The sequence below is a fragment of the Nematolebias whitei genome, chromosome 18 (genome assembly GCF_014905685.2).
Source record: "Nematolebias whitei isolate Nwh7 chromosome 18, NemWhi1, whole genome shotgun sequence".
Lineage (NCBI taxonomy): Eukaryota > Metazoa > Chordata > Actinopteri > Cyprinodontiformes > Rivulidae > Nematolebias > Nematolebias whitei.
Window position 1 is genome coordinate 32,618,517 of NC_056515.1, and position 20,288 is coordinate 32,638,804.

General features: G+C 37.6%; 1 protein-coding gene across 1 annotated transcript in view; it reads left to right on the forward strand.

Moving 5' to 3' along the window:
* trabd2a (TraB domain containing 2A) overlaps positions 1-17,151 on the forward strand; it is a 69,678-nt gene extending 52,527 nt beyond the window's left edge. The window contains exons 5-7 of the mRNA XM_037692511.1: positions 10,486-10,576; positions 11,570-11,845; positions 16,870-17,151. Of these exons, the coding sequence (XP_037548439.1) occupies positions 10,486-10,576; positions 11,570-11,845; positions 16,870-17,071 (569 nt within the window). The 3' untranslated portion in view covers positions 17,072-17,151. The remainder of the gene's footprint in view (positions 1-10,485; positions 10,577-11,569; positions 11,846-16,869) is intronic.
* Positions 17,152-20,288: the final 3,137 nt, after the last annotated feature.

A 20,288-nucleotide genomic window follows, 5' to 3' on the forward strand; every position in this document is an offset into this window, starting at 1 on the left:
TATAGGTTTAATTAACATATTTAATATGGTCGGTTAGTCAAAGTCCATGTTCAATAATCCAGGTAAATAAATCCAACAAAGTTCAGTCAGTCAGGATGGTTTCTTTTTTTGTTGAGATGTTTTGTCCTTCATCCAAAGGACTTCATCAGTCTGAGGAGCCACAATAAACTCAGTCCCACAAGCAGCACACTCACATAGTGGGTCGTAGTGAACCACATGGCTGCCTCAGAGGAGTTGTTGAGGGAGAGGGCGGGCCCCAGAAACAATCTTCCCACCACCAGCAAACTGGTTGTGAGTGTGCTGCTTGTGGGACTGAATTTGTTGTGGTTCCTCGGACTGATGAAGTCCTTTGGATGAAGGACGAAAGGTCTCAACACAAAAAAAGAAACCGTCTAGATGAGCTGACAACTTTGTTGGATGGTTGGCTAGTGTTTGCTAACACATGGTTTAATTCAACTCAGGCATATTTTATCAGATTTGATTTATTATTTTTCAATTTTTTTTTTTATTGCATAAAACAAGAAAACAATTCTAAAACATTGTGTAATGAGTCCTGCTTTGATCCACTTTATATTCTGCAGAACCATAGCTGAACTCATGGAGCTTTATGCAGACCTACTCAACCAAACATGGCTTCAGCTTGTCTTTGCTACTGTTGCATAGCAGTAAGATCAAAATGACAACATGCTGAACATTTCCAAGTTATATCAGCTTTAATCAATTCATGGCATCAATATTGACTTTAAAACTATTCCCCATGGCCTATTTAGTGGTACAGACTTTTGGTGCCTGTAGGGACATGCATGTATTAACATTAAGACAGTCCCAAGACCAAGTTAGCGTCTTTGCACATGTGGAAAATAAAATAACATTATATGCTTCACTGCAAAAATTTAATTGCGGTTTTTGTGTCTATATCAAACATTCAAAACATCTTTGCTCCTATTTTGTTTCGGATTTGCTCTTGGCCATTTTAAAAAGACAAGTCGATTTTTTGTTTGTGCAGCTTTTTGCTTGAGGGCCCAAAAAACTAAAAACTATTTGCTGTACGACAACAAAAAATTTAATAAGCATTTGTGATTAATCATTTTGGCACGTGCGATTCAAAGGTTTGCGCAACAAGCATGTTGATAGCATTGCATGGATTGTTGCCAAATGTTGCATTTCATGACTTTGCAGAAAAACCAACATGCTGTACGAGATTTGATTTTAAATTTTGAAGCTAGCTTGACCGTTCAGCTTGCTGCATGTAAATATTTGTTACTACATAATTTAATGTGTTTTATCTAGTGTTTAAAACAGTTCCAACTATTTCCCCAATTATAATCATTTTAGCTACTACAGACATATGAAGTGGATGCTAACACAATAAAGTAAATGGTAAAATGGTAAGGAAAAGCGTTAGCATGTGTAAAAATGTGCTATTTTGAAATGTGCTGTTTAAAACTAAAATTGAAAATAGTAGTGCCTACATGAAAAATTAAATAAATGTCAATTCAGCTAAGAGGGTTGAAATAAAATAACTAAAGTAAAAATGTGATCTACTTAACCAAAGCTTTTTTATCTATTCTCTAAATGACTTTGTTTTTTTACTTGAAGACAAAATAATGTTATTTCAAGTCTAAAAGGAGTAAACCTTGTATGAGTTAATATGGATTTATGGTTGAAGGTGGGCCTTTTTGGTTGCCAGTTTGTGTATTTATGTAAAAATAACTTTTCTTTTTATATTATACTAGAATTAACAAGTAAAATATGTATTCTTTTATTCTGGCTTTTGGCTTCTTGAAAATACCAGAACAATGATATATCTAAATCTGCTTTAAAATGAATACCACAAACTAACAAAGCATAGCATGAGCAAAAGCACATTATACTACATTATACTGTATACTACAGATTAAAGTACGTATGTGGCCACACCTGACCTTTACGTCACCAAGCCTTCATTCTAACAGCTGTCACTCTTCTTGAACAGTCCCAGAACAGAAAGACACTGATGACCTTGGCCACACAGCTGTACATGCAGGATCAAATCAGCCAATTCAGCCATCTCTGAGAGAAACAAAGAACTCAAACAAATGGTTCATGGGCAGTTAACGTTCTCAGCCATTGGTAGTTAAAAACATCCATAGACATCAGAGTCAGAGTCAGAGTCAGAGTTTCTTTATTGTCATTCGCACCTCATGTGGTACATGTGGTGGAGCGAAATTATGTACACAGGGTCCCAGTTACATCCAACAATAAAATGTATAAGAAAAACAGTAATAACATCTAAGATATGAACTAAGAAAAACATCAACTAAATATACACTAAGCACTCATAACATAAAACATTGAACATCAGCACAAACATGAACATGAGTCTGTGAGCAGATGTGCACGCATGAACACATCAACATTGAAACAGATCAGCAGCAACATGAAACAGATCAGCAGCAACATGATATGGTTTTTCACAGTGATTATTCTAGTTAGAGATTCATGAGTCTAACAGCCTCAGGGTAGAAGCTGTTCCTCAGTCTAGTGGTTCTACACTTAATGCTCCTTAACCTCCTTCCTGAGGGGAGTGGGGCAAAAAGTGTGTGTGCTGGTTGGGTGGGGTCCTTCATGATGCAGGTGGCCCTCTTCCTGCATCTGGAGGTGTAGATGTCTGTGATGGTGGGGAGACTGACTCCAACAGATTTCTGTGCAGCCTTCACCACTCTCTGCAAAGCTTTTCTTTCTGCAGCTGTGCAGCCTCCATGCCACACATTGATGCTCGAGCACAGGATGCTCTCCACTGCACACCTGTAGAAGGAGGTGAGGACTGAGCTTCCCAGACCAGCTCGCCTCAGCCATCTGAGGAAGTAGAGTCTCTGATGAGCTTTCTTGATCAGGCTGGTGGTGTTGTTGCTCCAGCTGAGGTTGTCATTCATGTGTACATAGACCACAAATCCCAACACTTTCCACACAATTTCAGTTTTTCTGAGAAAATCGGACTTTTAATCTTCATTGTAGTTCATCCCAAAGGCGCTGGACGTGGTGGACATTAGGGCTATGTATGAACCAGTTAATTTCTTCTATCTTGACCTCATCAAACCAGGTTTTTATAGTCCTTGTTTGTGTGCAGGGGCACAGTTATTTTGGAACCGAAAAGGGCCTTCCCCAAAGCATTGCCACACTTTTGGAAGCATATCGTTGTCCACTAAAGTTTGAGGCCTAAGCCCAAATCCTGATTGAAATAAATTAATTCAATGATTTTGTCATATGTAGAAAACACTTTTGTCCATATCAATTAAATTCAGTGTATTTATATAGCGCCAAGTCACATCATAAGTCACTGCATGTACTTGTCTTATACACTTGGTTTATTTGAACTTATTCCCAATAGAAAGAATGGTAAATAATGTAAAGCTCTATTTAAATTTGCGCTCAAATAGCTTGTCAGCATTTTATTATATTGACTGTTATTTGAGACTAATTTTGCACGAACCTGTTTTCAAAGCAGAAAAGCTCTGAACATTGATTAGCGGTGAGGTATAAATTTAATTTTAGGAGGAATTTCATGTCTGTTAAGGACAGAACATTTTTAGACTAAACCATGGATAGGAAAAAGTGTCTTGTAAGCAGAGCCTGTATTTCCAGACACAGCTGGCATCTATTTGAAAAACTCTGGAAAAGCTGTCTTGTATTTAAGTCAATGAATAAAGCTTTCTTTTCCTTTTATTTGTCTTTGTCATGACTGTTGTATTAATGGATGGCTGAGCCTCCTTGACAGTTGAAGACATTGAGGTTTTACTTGAATGTTAGCAGCAAATGGTATAAATTTTCCAGTAAGATCTTTTGCTGGTTAGTTACTTCATCCTAGAAATGTCAGATCAAATAAGATTTTCCATTTTTTTTTGTTTTGACAATGGTTTACTTGGCCTAGTTTGAGCTATGTCTACGTTTCAACACACTATAATTTATATAAACAATAAGTTTAGCTCCTAAAACCATTGCATGGTCAAATATCATACTTTAGTATTCAAAATAGTATGAAAATGTGGACACTATCTGATTATCTTCAATAAAATGTTTCATTCTCTGCACAATGGAGGTGATTGCTGCAGAGACCAGTTCACCAGCAGGGCAAATTTGCACATAAACAATAAGAAAAAGCTGTATTATCAGAAATACTTCAGTGCTGATGACTATAGTGTTTATTTATCCAACGTGCTGTAATGTTATGAGAACCGCTGCTTTAGCCCTGGTTACAAGTTGTAATGTAAATACTGAAGTGTATGGCAAATGAACACTATTTAAAGCTTTCCATATGTTCTAATATCTGAGCCCCTGATTGTGGAGGTTTTATGTGTTCTTAGAGACAAATAACGCTGTGGTTCTCTTCTGGTTATGTACCATATTTTCCACCCTATCAGTCAGTTTTTTGCATAATTTACATGCCCTGCGACTTATAGGCCAAAGCAACATTTATGTTTTTTTTCCCATATTTATAAACCAATTTTTGGCTGAGATATGACCGTTTTCATTCATTCTGACTGAAAAAATAAATACATTGAGCAGTACCACTTTCAGCCACTTGATGGCAGCAGGATAGTAGTAGCAGTAAGGCATGCCATTGTATCATGTAATAGGTAGATGTGGCTATAATGACAAATTCAAAAACATTCAAGACAGAAACAACTGGACTTTATTTATTATACTTTATACTTTATTGCTTTTTTTACTTTTTTTTTTTAATTTACTTTTTTGAGTTTACCATGTCCTGGATGACTGAGAATCTTCATCAGCTATTAATGACACAATGGACTTCCCATAGTCTCCCCACCTTCGTTCTGCTCGTTGCTTGGTCCGATCGTCAAACCAGCTGCACTGCCACAGTGAAATGCAGCTAATTTGACCATTAAAGTGCATTTATTAAGCAAACGTTAGACTGAGACACAGCTTTACTATAATTTCGAGCAAAGAAACAATTGTTTTTAGGCATTTATCTTGTTAATTTTGCACAGTGACTCATCTCGTGCACGCGTTTACTTCCGCCTATCGTCTTTTGACATATAGCTGATTTGACCCTCAAAAGTGCATTTATTAAGGATACATTAGACTGAGACACACATTTACTATAACTTTGAGCAAACAAATAATTGTTTTTAAGTTTTATTCTTGTTAAATTCTTGTTAAAGTCCTCCCGTGCACACTCCCGCGGCCGCCATTTGGCAGCCCATTGGTTTTTGGCACAACACCAGCCCACATTTCTGGGTTCGGTCCACATTTCCAGGTAGTCAGCGGTGACACATAACAAACGTGATGCGTCAGCGGTGATGCATAATGGATGCGAGGTATACAGCGAAGCAACATATATATGGATTTTTCCACTTTTATTAGACAAATATAGACTGATGCAACTTATAGGGTGGAGAGACGTGTACGGCGAAAAATACGGTAGATGTAGCCACGAGAACATGCACATGACATTTTATTTAAATGAAAAAGACATTTGTTTAAAAATGAGCATGTATTTTTCAGGATGAATGGCTCTTAAGTTGTAATTCACATTCAGAATATAGAGTAAATTGTATGCATAAAAAAATGTCTTAAGCATGGCAAAATAACTGTCAGAAAAAAAGAAAACTGCACCACAGTCTGATTTTAATCTCGTTTTGACCCCTCTGAATATTTCCTACTAACTTTCCTCTAGCTAAAGGGTGGCTCACAATTAGTTCAGTCATAAGTGACTAAAATAAATGTATCTGTCATTTTTTGCTTATAAAATATAGACTGAAACAAACTATTTATCTTGCCCTATATGTTGAGAGTGCTACTAGAGATACAAGATCCTTATTGCTCAGAGCATTTAGTCGTTGCACACTGGTTGTTTTTGATATGATGTAACCATATCACCTTCCAGAGGACAGGAAGTTAGTTTATGGGTGGAGTGAGAGACATCTTTCATAACACTTAGGGCCTTTTTTTTCTTGCATTTCTTCTTAATAACTAACTTACCTCACTCCTTACTAGTCGTTTTGAAAGATAACATTGATGCACCTATGAGGATGCACTCCAATAGTGCCTCCACTGGTGTACCCCAAAGCTCAGAATAACCTCTAAATGACTCATATCTCACTGCATTGTGACTATTGGAGACTTTTTGGTAAGTAAAAATTGCGAGAAGACAGGCAAAGTTCAGTTAGCATTTCAATGAATTATGAGTGTTTACAAAAAAGCACCTGGCACGTCTTGCGGCCTCATTTTTAGCAGTCAGTTGTTGAAAATCTTGGCTTATTTGCATGGGCATGGTTCGGAAAACTGTATTCTAGGCCCTACACATTAGTTTGCTGCCCACTTCCACTCACATAATTCCCACCATGGCCCACTTTGTGTCCAACCTGGCAGCAATCCACACATTTGTGATTTAATCTACTAAAGTTCACTTTTGACACTAAGATCAGTAGATATAGACCAGTTAGACCTGGGCATTCAGGGGCGTAGCCTCAAATGTTTTCTGTCTTAGAAGACATCTCATGCAGGTGTCAAACAGTTCAAAATGGGTTTGAGATGTCTACAACAATCCTGCAACTATTTTGATAGAGAATTTGCCGCACATTTTTTTTCCGAACATTAACAATTCAAGCAACAAGTCTGCACACCTCTGTGACTTGAACAAGCAAAGCGAGAACCCCTGAACATTTCAAAACATTTTGAAAACATCCCCCAAACGCTGCTCGCCAAGTATTTTTCAATAGTCGCAGCCCATGAAGACATATACCTTAATCCACACTTATTTAACACTTTTGGACATAAATAGTAACAGCATCCTTCAAAATATGGTATCTCGAGTTAAAAAAAGCGCTACCGGTAATTCATTCACAATATTAAGCAATGTGTTTGTAGATCACATTGAAGTTAAAAAGAGACTGAAAGTCTTTTTAGTCTATTTATTTATAGCTAGACCTAGACATGAGCTTTTATAAAATCAGTCACTTCCCTGGAAAATAGATCAACTTATCTTAATTAAGCTTTCATGAGCAACACATGAACTAATCTAAGATCTTAAGCTGTTTCATGTGCAACTTTTTGCTGTATGAAGGGAGTCCAGTGTGAATGAAAGCTTTTAGGTGTGTCTCGTGTCTTTATTTCAATCATCTCCCCTCTTATTGCTGCTTAAAGACACACTGAACGTATTGTCCACTGGTGTAAATATGTCCAATTTCACCAAATTAAAATGTAAGAAATATAAATAAATAATCAGTGGAAATTCATGTCAGATGTTGTACATTGCTCCACATGAACATGATGACTAAAGCTGTGGGTTTACTATAAATTAACCGGCTGGTCTGGTTTTTATTATTTTAATTTTTTTTGTAAGAACCAATAAATAAATAGGTGTAATTTATGTTGTAAGCCTAATAGAGTGCTGAGAGGTGCGACCAAACTGAAATGGCCCAGCCAAGCAACAAACCACACTTTATGTAGTTTTTCAGTAACTTTTAATTTGTTTCATTTTTCTGGCCTGGACCACAAACTCACAAGAGTTTTTCCACTTTTTTCCACTTCATAAATCAGCACCAATTTCAAATGCCCTTGTGAGTTCAATTAATCTTTTTTTTTTTTTTAATACTAAAAGCCTGCCACCAAAAAGTCCTCTGAACTGAGAGCATCCATCCCCTTAGCTCACTTGTTTCCTTTTAATGTTATTAACCAGATTTTCTAACCTACTGTACCTACCGCTACTTTCTATCCTAACCTACTGCAGCAGTAAACCACCTGCTTTGGAAGCAAAACACATTTGCCACAACTGGGCTCTGTACCAAGGAAGGTGTTCCTTAACATGTGGGAATTCCACTTGAAGGTTTCAGAAGTCTAAACTGCCAAAGTGAGCCAGCCAGCTCTGACTCACTTCACTAAAACCCTTTTCTTGTGGGAGAAGCACAGACCAGCTTCTGTCTACTGTGGCCATGATGATGTCTTCTGCTTTAATTGACCATCTGCTCATTAATGCTACAATAATATTGTAAGTAAGGATGTTTCAAAATGTTTCTTAGACTACATTAGACCTTTTCTGAGGTTCCAGAGATCCTTGAGGATTATTTCTGGTGTGAGAATGGACATGTGGGTGTGTTTGCTTCTGCGTTTCTTTGATGTTTGGAAGTCCGCCCACTTTTGTGCGGCCCTACATTGTGCTGAACAACTCCATTTATCCCACCTTAATCCCCTGATGTAAACTTGCATAAATCACTTGGAGCTGTTTCTAAATGTTGCAAGGATGCTCTGTCTCTTTGCTCCGTTCTTTTTCCCCACCTCTTAAAGAGAATTTTAGGGTTCTAGATATTTAACTGGCCTCTTGTGTTGACAATAGTTGCTGTTTAAAGTAAGATATTCATCTGCTATTGGTACTGTTTCACCAAAGCTCTCAGAATATTTGAGTAGTTTAACTTTGAATAAGGGCACCCTTGGAGTAAGATGCATGCATACAAGGCCTAAAAATAAATGCTTAAATAAGTAATAAATTGAATAACAGTGTCTTAGTATAAGTGGCAAAATTAGCATATAAAAACTATTATGTTATGCTGATTATGGATGTTTTTGATTATTTTTTTATTAATCATTTCTGCCGCTATTCCATTTTTCTGAAATAGTTTCAGCCGCATCATGCCGCAGCATCACAACACCCGTGGACTAACCTCCTTCTATGGATGGCTCTGGGCCAGATTAAAGTGCTGGGGCTCATTGTTTACACAGCTCTCTGGTGCCACGGCTGAGCAGGCCCGAACAATAGACCACTGCTCCCCTTTGTCAGAATGAGAGGAAGAATGGAGACCTCTTGACATGGCAACCTGAAGCTTCAATGCCCCCACTTCACCTAACTGAGAGGGTCACATGAAGAAAGAGAGAAAAGGGGAGGAAAGGGGAAGTGAAAAATAAGTAAGGGGGGAAATAAAAGAGATAAAAACGGAATGAAAACATGGAGGTTCAATATGGAAGTGGTGGCTGGAGAATGATCAGGGTTGAAGGATGAGTGATGGAGAGACTTAAAGACAAATAGTAATAGTTTATGTCAAGTGAGAGTCATAGAGAAGTAGTAAGACAAATGCAGAATGAATCACTTTTAGTGGACAACACTTCTTTGAGAGGAAGAACATCAGATGGCAAATAATAGAAAGATAAAATATTCCCAAGATCATACAAATCCTAGTTTTCTGACTAATCACAGCCAAGTAAGATCTTAGCTTACCGTATTTTCCGCCATACATGTCGCACTGCCCTATAAGTCGCATCAGTCTATATTTTTCTAATAAAGTGGAAAAATCCATAAATATGTTGCTTCACCGTATATGTCATCGCTGATGCGTCTCGTTTTGTTACGCATCACCGCTAACCAGAAATGTGAGCCGAACCCAGAAATGTGGTCCGGTGTTGTGCCAAAAATCAGTGGGCTGCCAAATGGCGGCCGCAGGATCGTGCACAGGAGGACTTTAACAAGAATTTAACAAGATTAACACTTAAAAACAGTTATTTGTTTGCTCGAAATTATAGTAAATGTGTGTCTCAGTCTAACATTTGCTTAATAAATGCACTTTAATGGTCAAATTAGCTGCATTTCACCGGGGCGGTGCAGCTGGTTTAACTTGCTCCAAGCAGCGAGCAGAAAGAAGGTGGGTGTATATGGCAAGCCAATTGTGTCATTAATAGCTGGTGAAGATTCTCAGTCATCCAGGAAATGGTAAATTCAAAAAAGTTAGAGAAAAAAAACTAAGTATAATAAATAAAGTCCAGTTGTTTTTGTCTTGAACTTTTTTGAATTAGTCATTATAGCCAAGTTTACCTATTACATGATACAATGGCATGCCATACTGCTATTACTACTCTGCTGTTGTCAAGTGGCTGAAAGTGGTACTGCTCAATTTTTTTTTTGTCAGAATGAATGAAAAGGATCTCCTTTTCATTACCAAGGATGACCTTGTCACAGGATGTGACAAACAATGTGGTTGTTTGCATTTTATTGGGTTTATCTGAGAAAAGTCAAAGTGGCCAATGCTAAATTGCCCCTGGTTTCATCATCATAAAAGTAGACAAACAAATGACTACAAGTCATGGGTCTCTTTCAATATAAGTGTAATCTCTTTTCATTTTTGTTGCCTATATTCACCAGTCAAAGAAAAATGATGGTATTAGTATCAATGACTGATTTGCCCTCCACTAAAATCCCATGTCCTTACATTTTTAATAAACACATAAATGGCATAAACACTGAAAAATTATGCTTTCTGACTGAGTTTATTGTGTGTGTGTAATGAAAGTATCAGCTATCAAAAATACAATGTCCTTGGTCTTGCATACCATATTACTTTATTGGATGGTCTTCCATTTAGCTTGATTGCATTCCTCTTATAAATCAAAACAGTGCAACTATTAGTATTAAATCTCCTGTTTCCATTAAGTTGTAATAGATCATCATTAGCTAAATGAAAATGGATTAATCAATTTTTATTATCTTGGCTGTAGGTCACTTTCTTGGCAACAACACAGTTATCGATGTCCTTCGCCGCCAAGGTTATGAGGTGGAGCACACTCCTGCCGGACAGCCCGTAAAGAGGTAATTTCACCAATGAAGTATCTTTAAACACACTCATAATCGTCCAGCAGGACATTATCTGTTAAGAGTGTTTCACATTCAGATTGATCCATTGGCAAAGGTATTGTGGAAATTCATGACACCAGTCAATCATTCAAGTGTTGCATCTTATTTTATCTTGCAGAAAGAGGTACATTCAGCTAATTGTAGTCTGTAGCTGCAATATCAGAAGTTGCTTCAGTTATACACGTATACTACAAAATATTACGACACTAAAATAATTTGCATTACATTTCCACAACCTTCAAAATCCTCTTGAAATCAGAAACCTGTCTTGTAACTTTTATGCAACACTTGGTTAGGAATAAATGTTATTAGGGACAAAACAGTGTTCCAAAATGCTCTAAAAATCCAACATGACAAAGATCCAAAGTGCAATACTGGAACAGCAAGCTGCCTCGAAATCAGACTATCGTATCATGGATCTCATGTTTACATTTTCCAGTTTCTTCAAAAATATTCTCACCAATGCCTCTCATTCTTTATAGGTATTTGCATGTTTTTGACTGCTCACGCATTATAGATTATGCAGCAGATAAGTCTGAAATTTTTTTTCTCCAAATGACCACCAATGAAGTAGTGTTGAAAAGATCAACTTAAGTAAGGCTTGTACCTCCTGCTGGGGGAGCTTGTAGTGCAATCAATAGACCATGCAACTCTGCGGGTGGCTATCTCTGCTTCAATCTGTGTTCCTGTTCCTGTGGGTAAGTGAATGAATGAGTAAATCAACTTTCACACACAAGCCCAGTGTTTGATACGGGACTGAAATGCATCTGTATTTGAGTGCTGTCCAGAGTTAACACAAGGCCGGGGTTTACAACAGAATGCTTGTTCACAAGTACACTATGTAAACTCCAGCCCTGAAAAACTATGGCTCCACCAAATTATACATACATCAGATTTCTCATTTCTTTCCTTTAAAAATCCTCATATCCTCTCATATTTATCCTCCAGGAGATCATCTTTCATATCTGCTTCACCAGCATTGGAAGACCACCAGGATGAGTCACCTCTACTGGAGCCTTTCCTCCATGAGCTGCCTCTCAAGGCCGAGGATGATGGGAGACCCCAGGAGGAGGAGGATCTTTTACCTCACATGATTCTTCCACCTGATGGCTTGGATATGCTAGAGAAAGCACAGAGGAAAATGCTGAAGAAAAAACGGAGGAACAAGCAAAAGAAACAGCGGAACAGGCATTTTAATGACCTTTGGGTGCGCATAGAGGAGAGGTAAGAAAACAAGAAGAGATGTCTTTCAAAATAAGGAAGACCAAAACAAGCACAATTGAATAATATTATAAAAGTCATGAGATAAAGTATAAAAGGATCATTTGAGAAGGGCATTTGAAATGTTCTTTGGATCTTAAAACCAATACTTCCTGGTGTGACACCTTGGGCTCCAAGGGCCTTCCTACCACATCCCTAAACTTCCTGCAGTTTACATTTACTTACATTTACAGTCTAACATTTACTTCTTCCTGCAGCAAAACAGAAATTAACCCTAGCTGATATTGTTGCATGGGTTTAAAAATAGCAACTTGATAATTCCTATGAACAATCTACAAAGTAGTTTTGCTATTACAATAGCTTAAGGCAGGGACTAACCAAGCAACAAAACAAGCTCACCTTTCAGACAAAAAGGAATGCTCCGCCATGACTAAAACCTCTGTCAGTGTTTTGTGAGAGCAACATATTGTTTTCATAGCAATTAGTTGTTTTTCTGTGGACAAAAGGTTGTCGGAATGACTATAGGACGTTGTGAATTCATTTTCTGTATGTCTTACAAACAGTTACTGGGTTATCACAAAAACTGGAAATACAGTTTGAGTTCCTTTATACCTTTGGGCATTTTAGGGTTTTCACTTTCAACTGTATTACATGAAGTTGGATTGTAAGAGAACAGAGTAATGGAAACAACAGAAAACAAAAGTGTGCACATTTCACACAAAAAGATCTTGTTGGGGGACGTGTTATCATTTTTATTGAGTTTTAAATTAAACTGTTTCGTTATACTCAGCAAGAAGCCTCTCAGCAAGAAGGCTGCCAGTTCGAATCCCGGCCCGGGACCTTTCTGGGTGAAGTTTGCATGTTCTCTCTGTGCATACATGGGTTTTCTCCTGGTACTCCAGTTTCCTCCCATAGATCAAAAACATGCATTTAGGCTGATTGGTGACTCTAAATCAAGGCTATTCAACATAACTGCTCAGGGGGCCACAGTTTCTGAAAGCCAGCAGCTCGGGGGCCCCGGACATCCATTGATTAAAATCATTATGTACAAAGTATTACAATGACCTGTTACATTTTAAATTTGTTTATTTTATTGCATTGAATCATAAATGCAATAAACATAAACCCAGACACCCCCCACCCCCCAAAAAAATATAAAATAAAAATAATAGTTTTTCTTCTTTTTTTAAATGAAATGGGCCAGATTGAAGGCTCCCGCGGGCCGGAAATGGCCTGCGGTCCGCCAGTTGAATAACCCTGCTCTAAATTGCCCTTAGGTGTGAGTGAGAAAGTGAATGGTTGTTTGCTCTATGTGTCCCTGTGATGAACTGGAGACATGTCCAGGTGTCCCCCACCTTTCACACAGTGATAGCTGGACATGGGCACCAATGAACCCCGCAACCCAAAAAGAAAGAAGCAGGTAAAGATAATGGATGGATGGATATGCTTTATACAAGACCTGCAAGCATTTAAATTGTATAAAACAGCACTTTTACATTGAAACATGTCTTACTACTGGCGTTTGAGTAGTTTAAAGAAGGTCCCACGTACATAGTTTAAAATTTCCAACTTGATGTCTAGCACAAAGCTATTCAACTAAATTGTTCAAGGGGTCACAGTTACTGAAAGCCATGAGCTCAGGGGCCGGGCATTCAGCAGTTATTGTCATTAAGTTTATTTTCTAGTTTAAAATCTAGTTTAAAATTTTGTATTTAAATTAACCCATTGGTGGGCCAAACTGAGTTCATCCGTGGGCCTGATTTGGACCCTGGGCCACCAGTTGAATAGCCCTGGTCTAGCATAATATTTTCCCTTTAGTCTGTCTTCTACTATTACTCCAATTCTATCAACATATATATTTTGACGTTTCATGTCAGTTGTATTTATTTGCTGTTAAACAGCTTAGATGTTATATTTATGAGATAAACATTTAGAATAACTGCTCAAGTTTTACGTATAATAAAACAGTTTGTACAAGACTTACTAAAACCATATATGGATTTTTTTTTTTGCCTCTGAATGAACACACATTTTTTAATAAAGTTTGCATGATTTTTAATCAGCGATGGAAAGAGAACTGCTCTCAATCCTACAGAGAACAGGAGAAGTTTGTGCACATCTGTGTACATGATGTTTGTGGAAAGGTTTTCTGTCTTTCTGCGAGTCGCTGCAGTCTAAACGGAGAGGAAACAGACTGTTTGGGTGCTCGCGCTACAAAGTGCACCGGCTGAACGTCTTTGTGTATTTTAATGTCTGAAAGGACGGCCAAGTAAAAGAAGGTGAAGCCGTCCAAAATAACAGTGGCGACCGCAGTGCCACGGCTGTCTGTTGTGTTTGATGCACGGCCACACAGTGACACATGGCCACACGTTTTGTCTAAGCAGGGAATCGATGTCTTCTTCAGCCTCTTGCGCTACTTCTACAGCTACCATTTAAAAATGAGCTGAATAAATAACGCCTGCAGGGTGTGGTGCCTTCAGCTAGGACCAGCTGGAAAAAGTCCCTTGCATTAGTTGAAATTAAATTAAGAGAAAATGTGTGGTTATAAGTTTTTGTGATTAATAGTTTTTCGTTCTATTCATTTTTTTTTTCCATTTCTTAAGTACAAAAACTTTGTTCATCTGCTGTAGATAGCTTTTTTTAAAGCCATTTTTGCCCATTTTTTGTGAAACATGCTGCACGATGTGCTAGTTGCATAAAACAGCGGGGCAGAAAATATGACAATAAGCAGCCCAAGTTCAAAGATAAACATCCAAAGACTATCAGAAAGCTGAACAAACTACTGATTTAAACTGCTTCACGGTCCTTTGTTGTATTTATTTCTTCAAAAATGACTCCTTGAAAGCAAAATATGTAATAACGAAAGATTTATTGGTACTTTACAATAAAGTACACAGAATTTGATGAACTACTAGGGGACACGAATCAGGAGCTAATGGTTAGTTAACCAGTACTTACTGGGGAACACACAGTCAAGCCTTATTAAGGGACTGCTGGTTAGTTACCTTGTAAATAAAGAGGAACTAATCAAGAACTAATGAGTAGTTACCAAGAAAACCAAAGAGGAATGAATCAGGAGCTAATTGACTGTTAACCAGTACTTACAAGGGAACACACAGCCAAGCCTTATTAGGGGACTACCGGTTAGAAAATTATGAAATTGCTAATGTCTTTCATCAATAGGTTTACAAAAAAGAAAATCCAATAAAATCAGTAATCACCAGGAATCAGGTTTTTGACAGTTACGAGCTGTGACCTCACTGGTGCAAGGTTTATTCAGAACTAGGGCTGGGCGATATCTTGATATATTTTTTAAAATATCAATATAATTTCATACAATATAAAATGAGACTATATCGATATAAAGCAATATAGTCTCATACTCTACGTAGTTATAATTATACTTGAAAATGGGTCAGTTTTTCTCCCAGTCTGCACCTTCACGTGGCCCCTCCTCCTCCCCCTCACTGAATTCAAACCCAGCCGCTCACCCCGCCTCCTGATGTGTAAAACTGGTGCTGCTGCAGCTCCAAGCTAGATGCATATGCAGATATCAATTGTCACAATAGGTCTTTGTTCACTGTGGAGGCACTCTGGTGACATGGATGTAAATTCCTGATAGGTGTGAAAATGACTGGGAAGATGCCACAAAGGAGAGGTTTGGAGTTCTCCAGGAAATTAAGTGTTTTAGAGCAGCAAGGAAGTTGTCTTCTCATTACAAAAACAAATCCAGTTTAGGGTGATTTATTTGCTGTGTTTCTTCTGGTATTTACACAAACAGAAGCTCAAACAACAAGGCTCCGTCTGTGTCAGGAGCGAAAAATCTCCAACGCACAGCACGCAGCACTTTACACAGAGCGGTGCGTTCATTAGCGTCGGAACAGCCACGGTGCATTCAAGAGCATAGGAACCATGAAATTCAGAAAGAAACAAGCCACAACCAAACAGAACCGAGCTCAGTAATCAAGCCAACTACACAACAATGCAGGCTTTCTAATAGCTTTAAAGGTTAATAAAGTTTGAATTAATATACTTCATTAGAATCAGACGTTTTAAAGAGCAAGTCGTCCTTTCATTTGCTCTTGTTTTCATTTGCTCTGTATGTTTTCTGTTTAAATGTTAAGTGCACAGCTGTGTTTTTGGTTTGGTTAAGCAGAGAAAAAAAACTTAATTTTATTTTTGAGACATTTCTTTTATATAGTTACAGCTGTTTGTTAATAAAGGTGCCTGTGTGACAATTGGGACTAAGCTTTGACTCAGAAGTATATTTTTGTTATTACTTTATGGAACAAAAAAATAAATATATAAATTATATATCGCCATTAATCTTAAAAATATTGAGATATTAGTTTTGGTCCACATCGCCCAGCCCTATTCAGAACCCACGTGGAGAATTTCTCCTCTATTTCTGTGGTCACAAACCAGTAGTCCCCTAATAAGTGTTGGCTGTGTTTCCCCCAGTAAGTACTGGTTAACTACCCATTAGTACGGTGGCCCTGAGGTGTAAATGAACAACATTTGAAAAAATATTTTATTCCATTACTTTTTACCCGTTTCTTCCATTTTGGGTCACGGGGGTCTCTGGTGCCCATGTCCAACAATCACTGTGCGAGGTGCGGGGTACACCCTGGACGGGTCTCCAGTCCATCACAGGGCCACACAGAGACAAACGAGACAAACAACCATTCACTCTCTCACTCACACCTAAGGACAATTTGGATTTACCAATCAGCCTAACATGCATGTTTTTGGTCTGTGGGAGGAAACCGGAGCACCCGGAGAAAACCCACGCATGCACGGAGAGAACATGCAAACTCCACCCAGAAAGGCCCCTGGACCAGGATTTGAACCGAGGACCTGCTCGCTGAGAGGCAGCAGCTCTACCAGTTGCGCCACCGTGCCGCCCGCGTTCCCTAGTAGTTAATCAAATTGTGTGCACGTTATTGTAAAGTGTTACAGATTTATTTTGGAACAATAAGTGCAAACTTCCCATTAACAAGTGATTTCTGCACTTTATTTTTTGACAGTTCTGTGGCACAGTCTCCTCCTCCCCCACTGGTCCACTTCAAGGGTTACATCACAGTGCAGCCTTCGAACAGATTCCACAACCACTACAGCTACCATCATAAACAGTCTTCATCGCCCTGCTCGTCATCCTCATCATGTTTACTTCTCTTTCTCTCTACCTTGCTAGCAATGATTCTGCAGATGAGAATCACAGTCCTCTAGCATGACGTTCTTTGGGCCAATTAAAAGTCAGAAAGTTTAAGCTCAAAGAGATGATTTAAGATAACTGTACATGGAATATGATGATGAGGGCTTCAAAGAGCATGATAAATGCTGTTAACGTGAGCAGCTGTTGTACCACAAATCATTCTATGAATGTTTATCTGAATAATCTTTGTTTCCTACAAACAGGCCTTGATACGCATGAAAATACATGTTTTGATGGAACGTAGAGTTTTAAATTGGATTATTTTACAGAAAGAGCAGGAGCTTTAACACCTAATAGTCAAGATGGATGAAAACAAGAAAAGGGAATATGTTGGACTTTTTGCAGACATTACACAACATGTCTGTATAGATGGATTCATTTGGCACCTGCAACAATTGGAGGTCTCACTGAATAGAAAATTAAGGAAAACAACACAAATATGAATAAAGCCAATGCTGAGTATCAAAAGTCTTTCATAATTATGACTTGAATTGTGTTTTAATGTTTATTTGTGGGAGTTGAAATGTTTGTGTTGGTATGTATTTGAGAGATTGATGTAGTCCTTCAGCTCCTACAGACACATCTTAATTTATTCTTTCAATAAAAGACAAAATCAGGCTGCATTAAAACATATTGTCGAGGGAACTGTACATATTGCTTTTATATATTACAATTGTATTTTAGAACCAAGAAAATTTTAATTTTTTTATGTAAAATATAAATATGCAGTATATTTTTTTTAAATATGACGAGGAACTTACCACCACCGTTTATGTCTCACTGAAATAAAAACTCTGATAGGAATGTTGGATTTTATGTATCAATGTTAATGTCTATCTTGAAGCGTGTGTTTGCTGAATATTGCTACATTTAGATGTTTGTGTTTTTACTAAAACATCATTTGCCTAAGTTATTAAACTACCTTAGTTTTCTTTAAACCATACAATTTTTTTTACGACGTTTGTTCTAAATATTTTTTGTTTCCGCAATATTTGAATGTGTGGTATATTTCTTTTGGTGATAGCCGTGATATTAATAAAGTTAATAATAACAAAATATGTCTATTCAGGTAGAGGATGTACAGCTTAGTGTTTTAGGCCACTCTTTTTTTTTTTTTTTTTTGTTAATGACATATAACGATTGCTATAGCATTGACAATAAAATATTTATATAAATTATTGTTTGGTTTTATTGTCCGTTTTTGATTGTTATCAAATTTAATGATGGAAAAGAATCATTACCATTATTATCCTTTTCTTGAATGGTACACACCGGAACATTCGAGGTCGTAACCAACAGATTGTTTTCACGATTTAATCTTTTTCATTACTGTATTTTTCGGACTTTAAGGCGCACCGGATTATAAGGTGTATTAAGTGAAACAAGTTCATTTAGACAATTTTTAGGAATCACTTTTCTTCATGACAGCGTGATAAACACCATTTTTTAAGTATTTTCAACATGAGCTGGCAGTAAGAATGTCTCACCTGAAGATCATAATAATTGAGTAAAAAGCTATAAAAGTTGTTTTCATACACTTTAAATGTTTGGGTCTATAGAAAATTGCTTTTTCTTGCATCTCAGCACTGACTCCGATTTGTCACATGATGATGCCAACTTGGTCTGACAAAACCATTTGGTATCAATTCTAAGCTTCTTATTACTATTATTCCAGGACATCCTTGTAAAAGAGATTGATGATCTCAATTGATTTATTCCTGGTAAAATAAAGTAATTAAAAATAAAATATTAGTTGCTGCCACAAGCTGTTCTAAAAAGAAGAATATTTTAGCTCACTGAACACCAACCTACTAGCAAAAGGTTTATTTTGCTGGTAAATATAATTGAGTATTTAGTAGCTAAGATCACAAAAATGAGTAAATAAATGCCATCATTTGCTCACATCCCTACCAGCGTTATAAGGTCGCAATATCCCAACATTTACTTTAATGTTGCCATTACAGCAGCATGAGTGTAGGATGTATTTAACCTTAACATATTGTACACATTCTGTCCCTGTTGAGGCTTCTTGGCGTTTTAATGTGTTATTCATGACGCTAATAGAGCTGCTGTTATACGTTGTTTAATCTGTGCTTGTGCTCTGCCACTACCTAGACGGCTGTTTCGCAGATAAATAAAGAAACAAACACAAAAACTGGAGCAGCGAGTGGCAGTTCAGAAGAACAGGAAATGAGTGTTAATTGATTTGTTACATTAACAGGAAATGACAGCTAAGTGTGTGCGCTTTGATCCAAGGAGGGGCTGTGTGCTGATGTGCGTGTGCAGCATAATGACAGGAAGATTTAAGCGATATACCACGTAACTGATTTCATCTGTTCACTTCTTGAGGCGATCTACTGCAACTTTTGATTATTTGTCGTAACAAATAAAAAAATAAATGTTAGTAAGTAAGAAGTTTATTAATAGGTTTTTAATGACATAAAGGTATTTTACTTCAAATTTCAAATAGCATGGGGGTTTGATAGCAATCTTTAGTGCCATTTCCCTTGCTGTGGTGACCTCTGCACAAGGTAGCTGAAAGAAAAACCAACAAGAACTTCTCTCAAATAGCAGCTGGATTATCACAGACCAATCATATTCGACACTAACGACCATTTGATTTTGACTTTTCCCAAAATCTTGGCACTTTGAATAATCAGGGAGCCTTTTCTCCCCTTTTGTTTCTTAAACAAACTGGATTCCAGACTTCTGTTGCCGTTGAACAACTGAACACTGGGACCTTTCATCGTGTGATTGTGAAGGAAGAAAAACGTGGTTTAAGTTTATAGCTTAAGTCATGTCTGCAGCCAGTCCAACAGCTCAGAAACATTAAACTCCCATCGTCTTAAAAACGGCGTGCAATTCTAAATGACATTTGTGCTCTGCTCCATGTAACACAAAACTTTTAGAAACAACAGACCGTGTAAGTCACTCAGTCATTCCATAAAAGAACAAACAAACAAAGGTGCAGGTCACTCCCTAATTGCCTCCCGTTGAGTGCTCTTGCTGACAGATGTTATAGCTCATTTACTGTTAGAATTGTGTAGCATGAAGAAGGGTGTGAATTCCTGCAGTCAAAGTGAGCGCTTCAAGAGTTACTGCAGTAAAACTGAATCCAGGACCAGATCTGAGAGCACAGAGACCAGTCGGCGTCAGCTGACCCTAACATTAAACATGATCAGCTTTCTTTTATAAAGGAAAATCTTATAGGTTTAACCATCAGGGATGTTT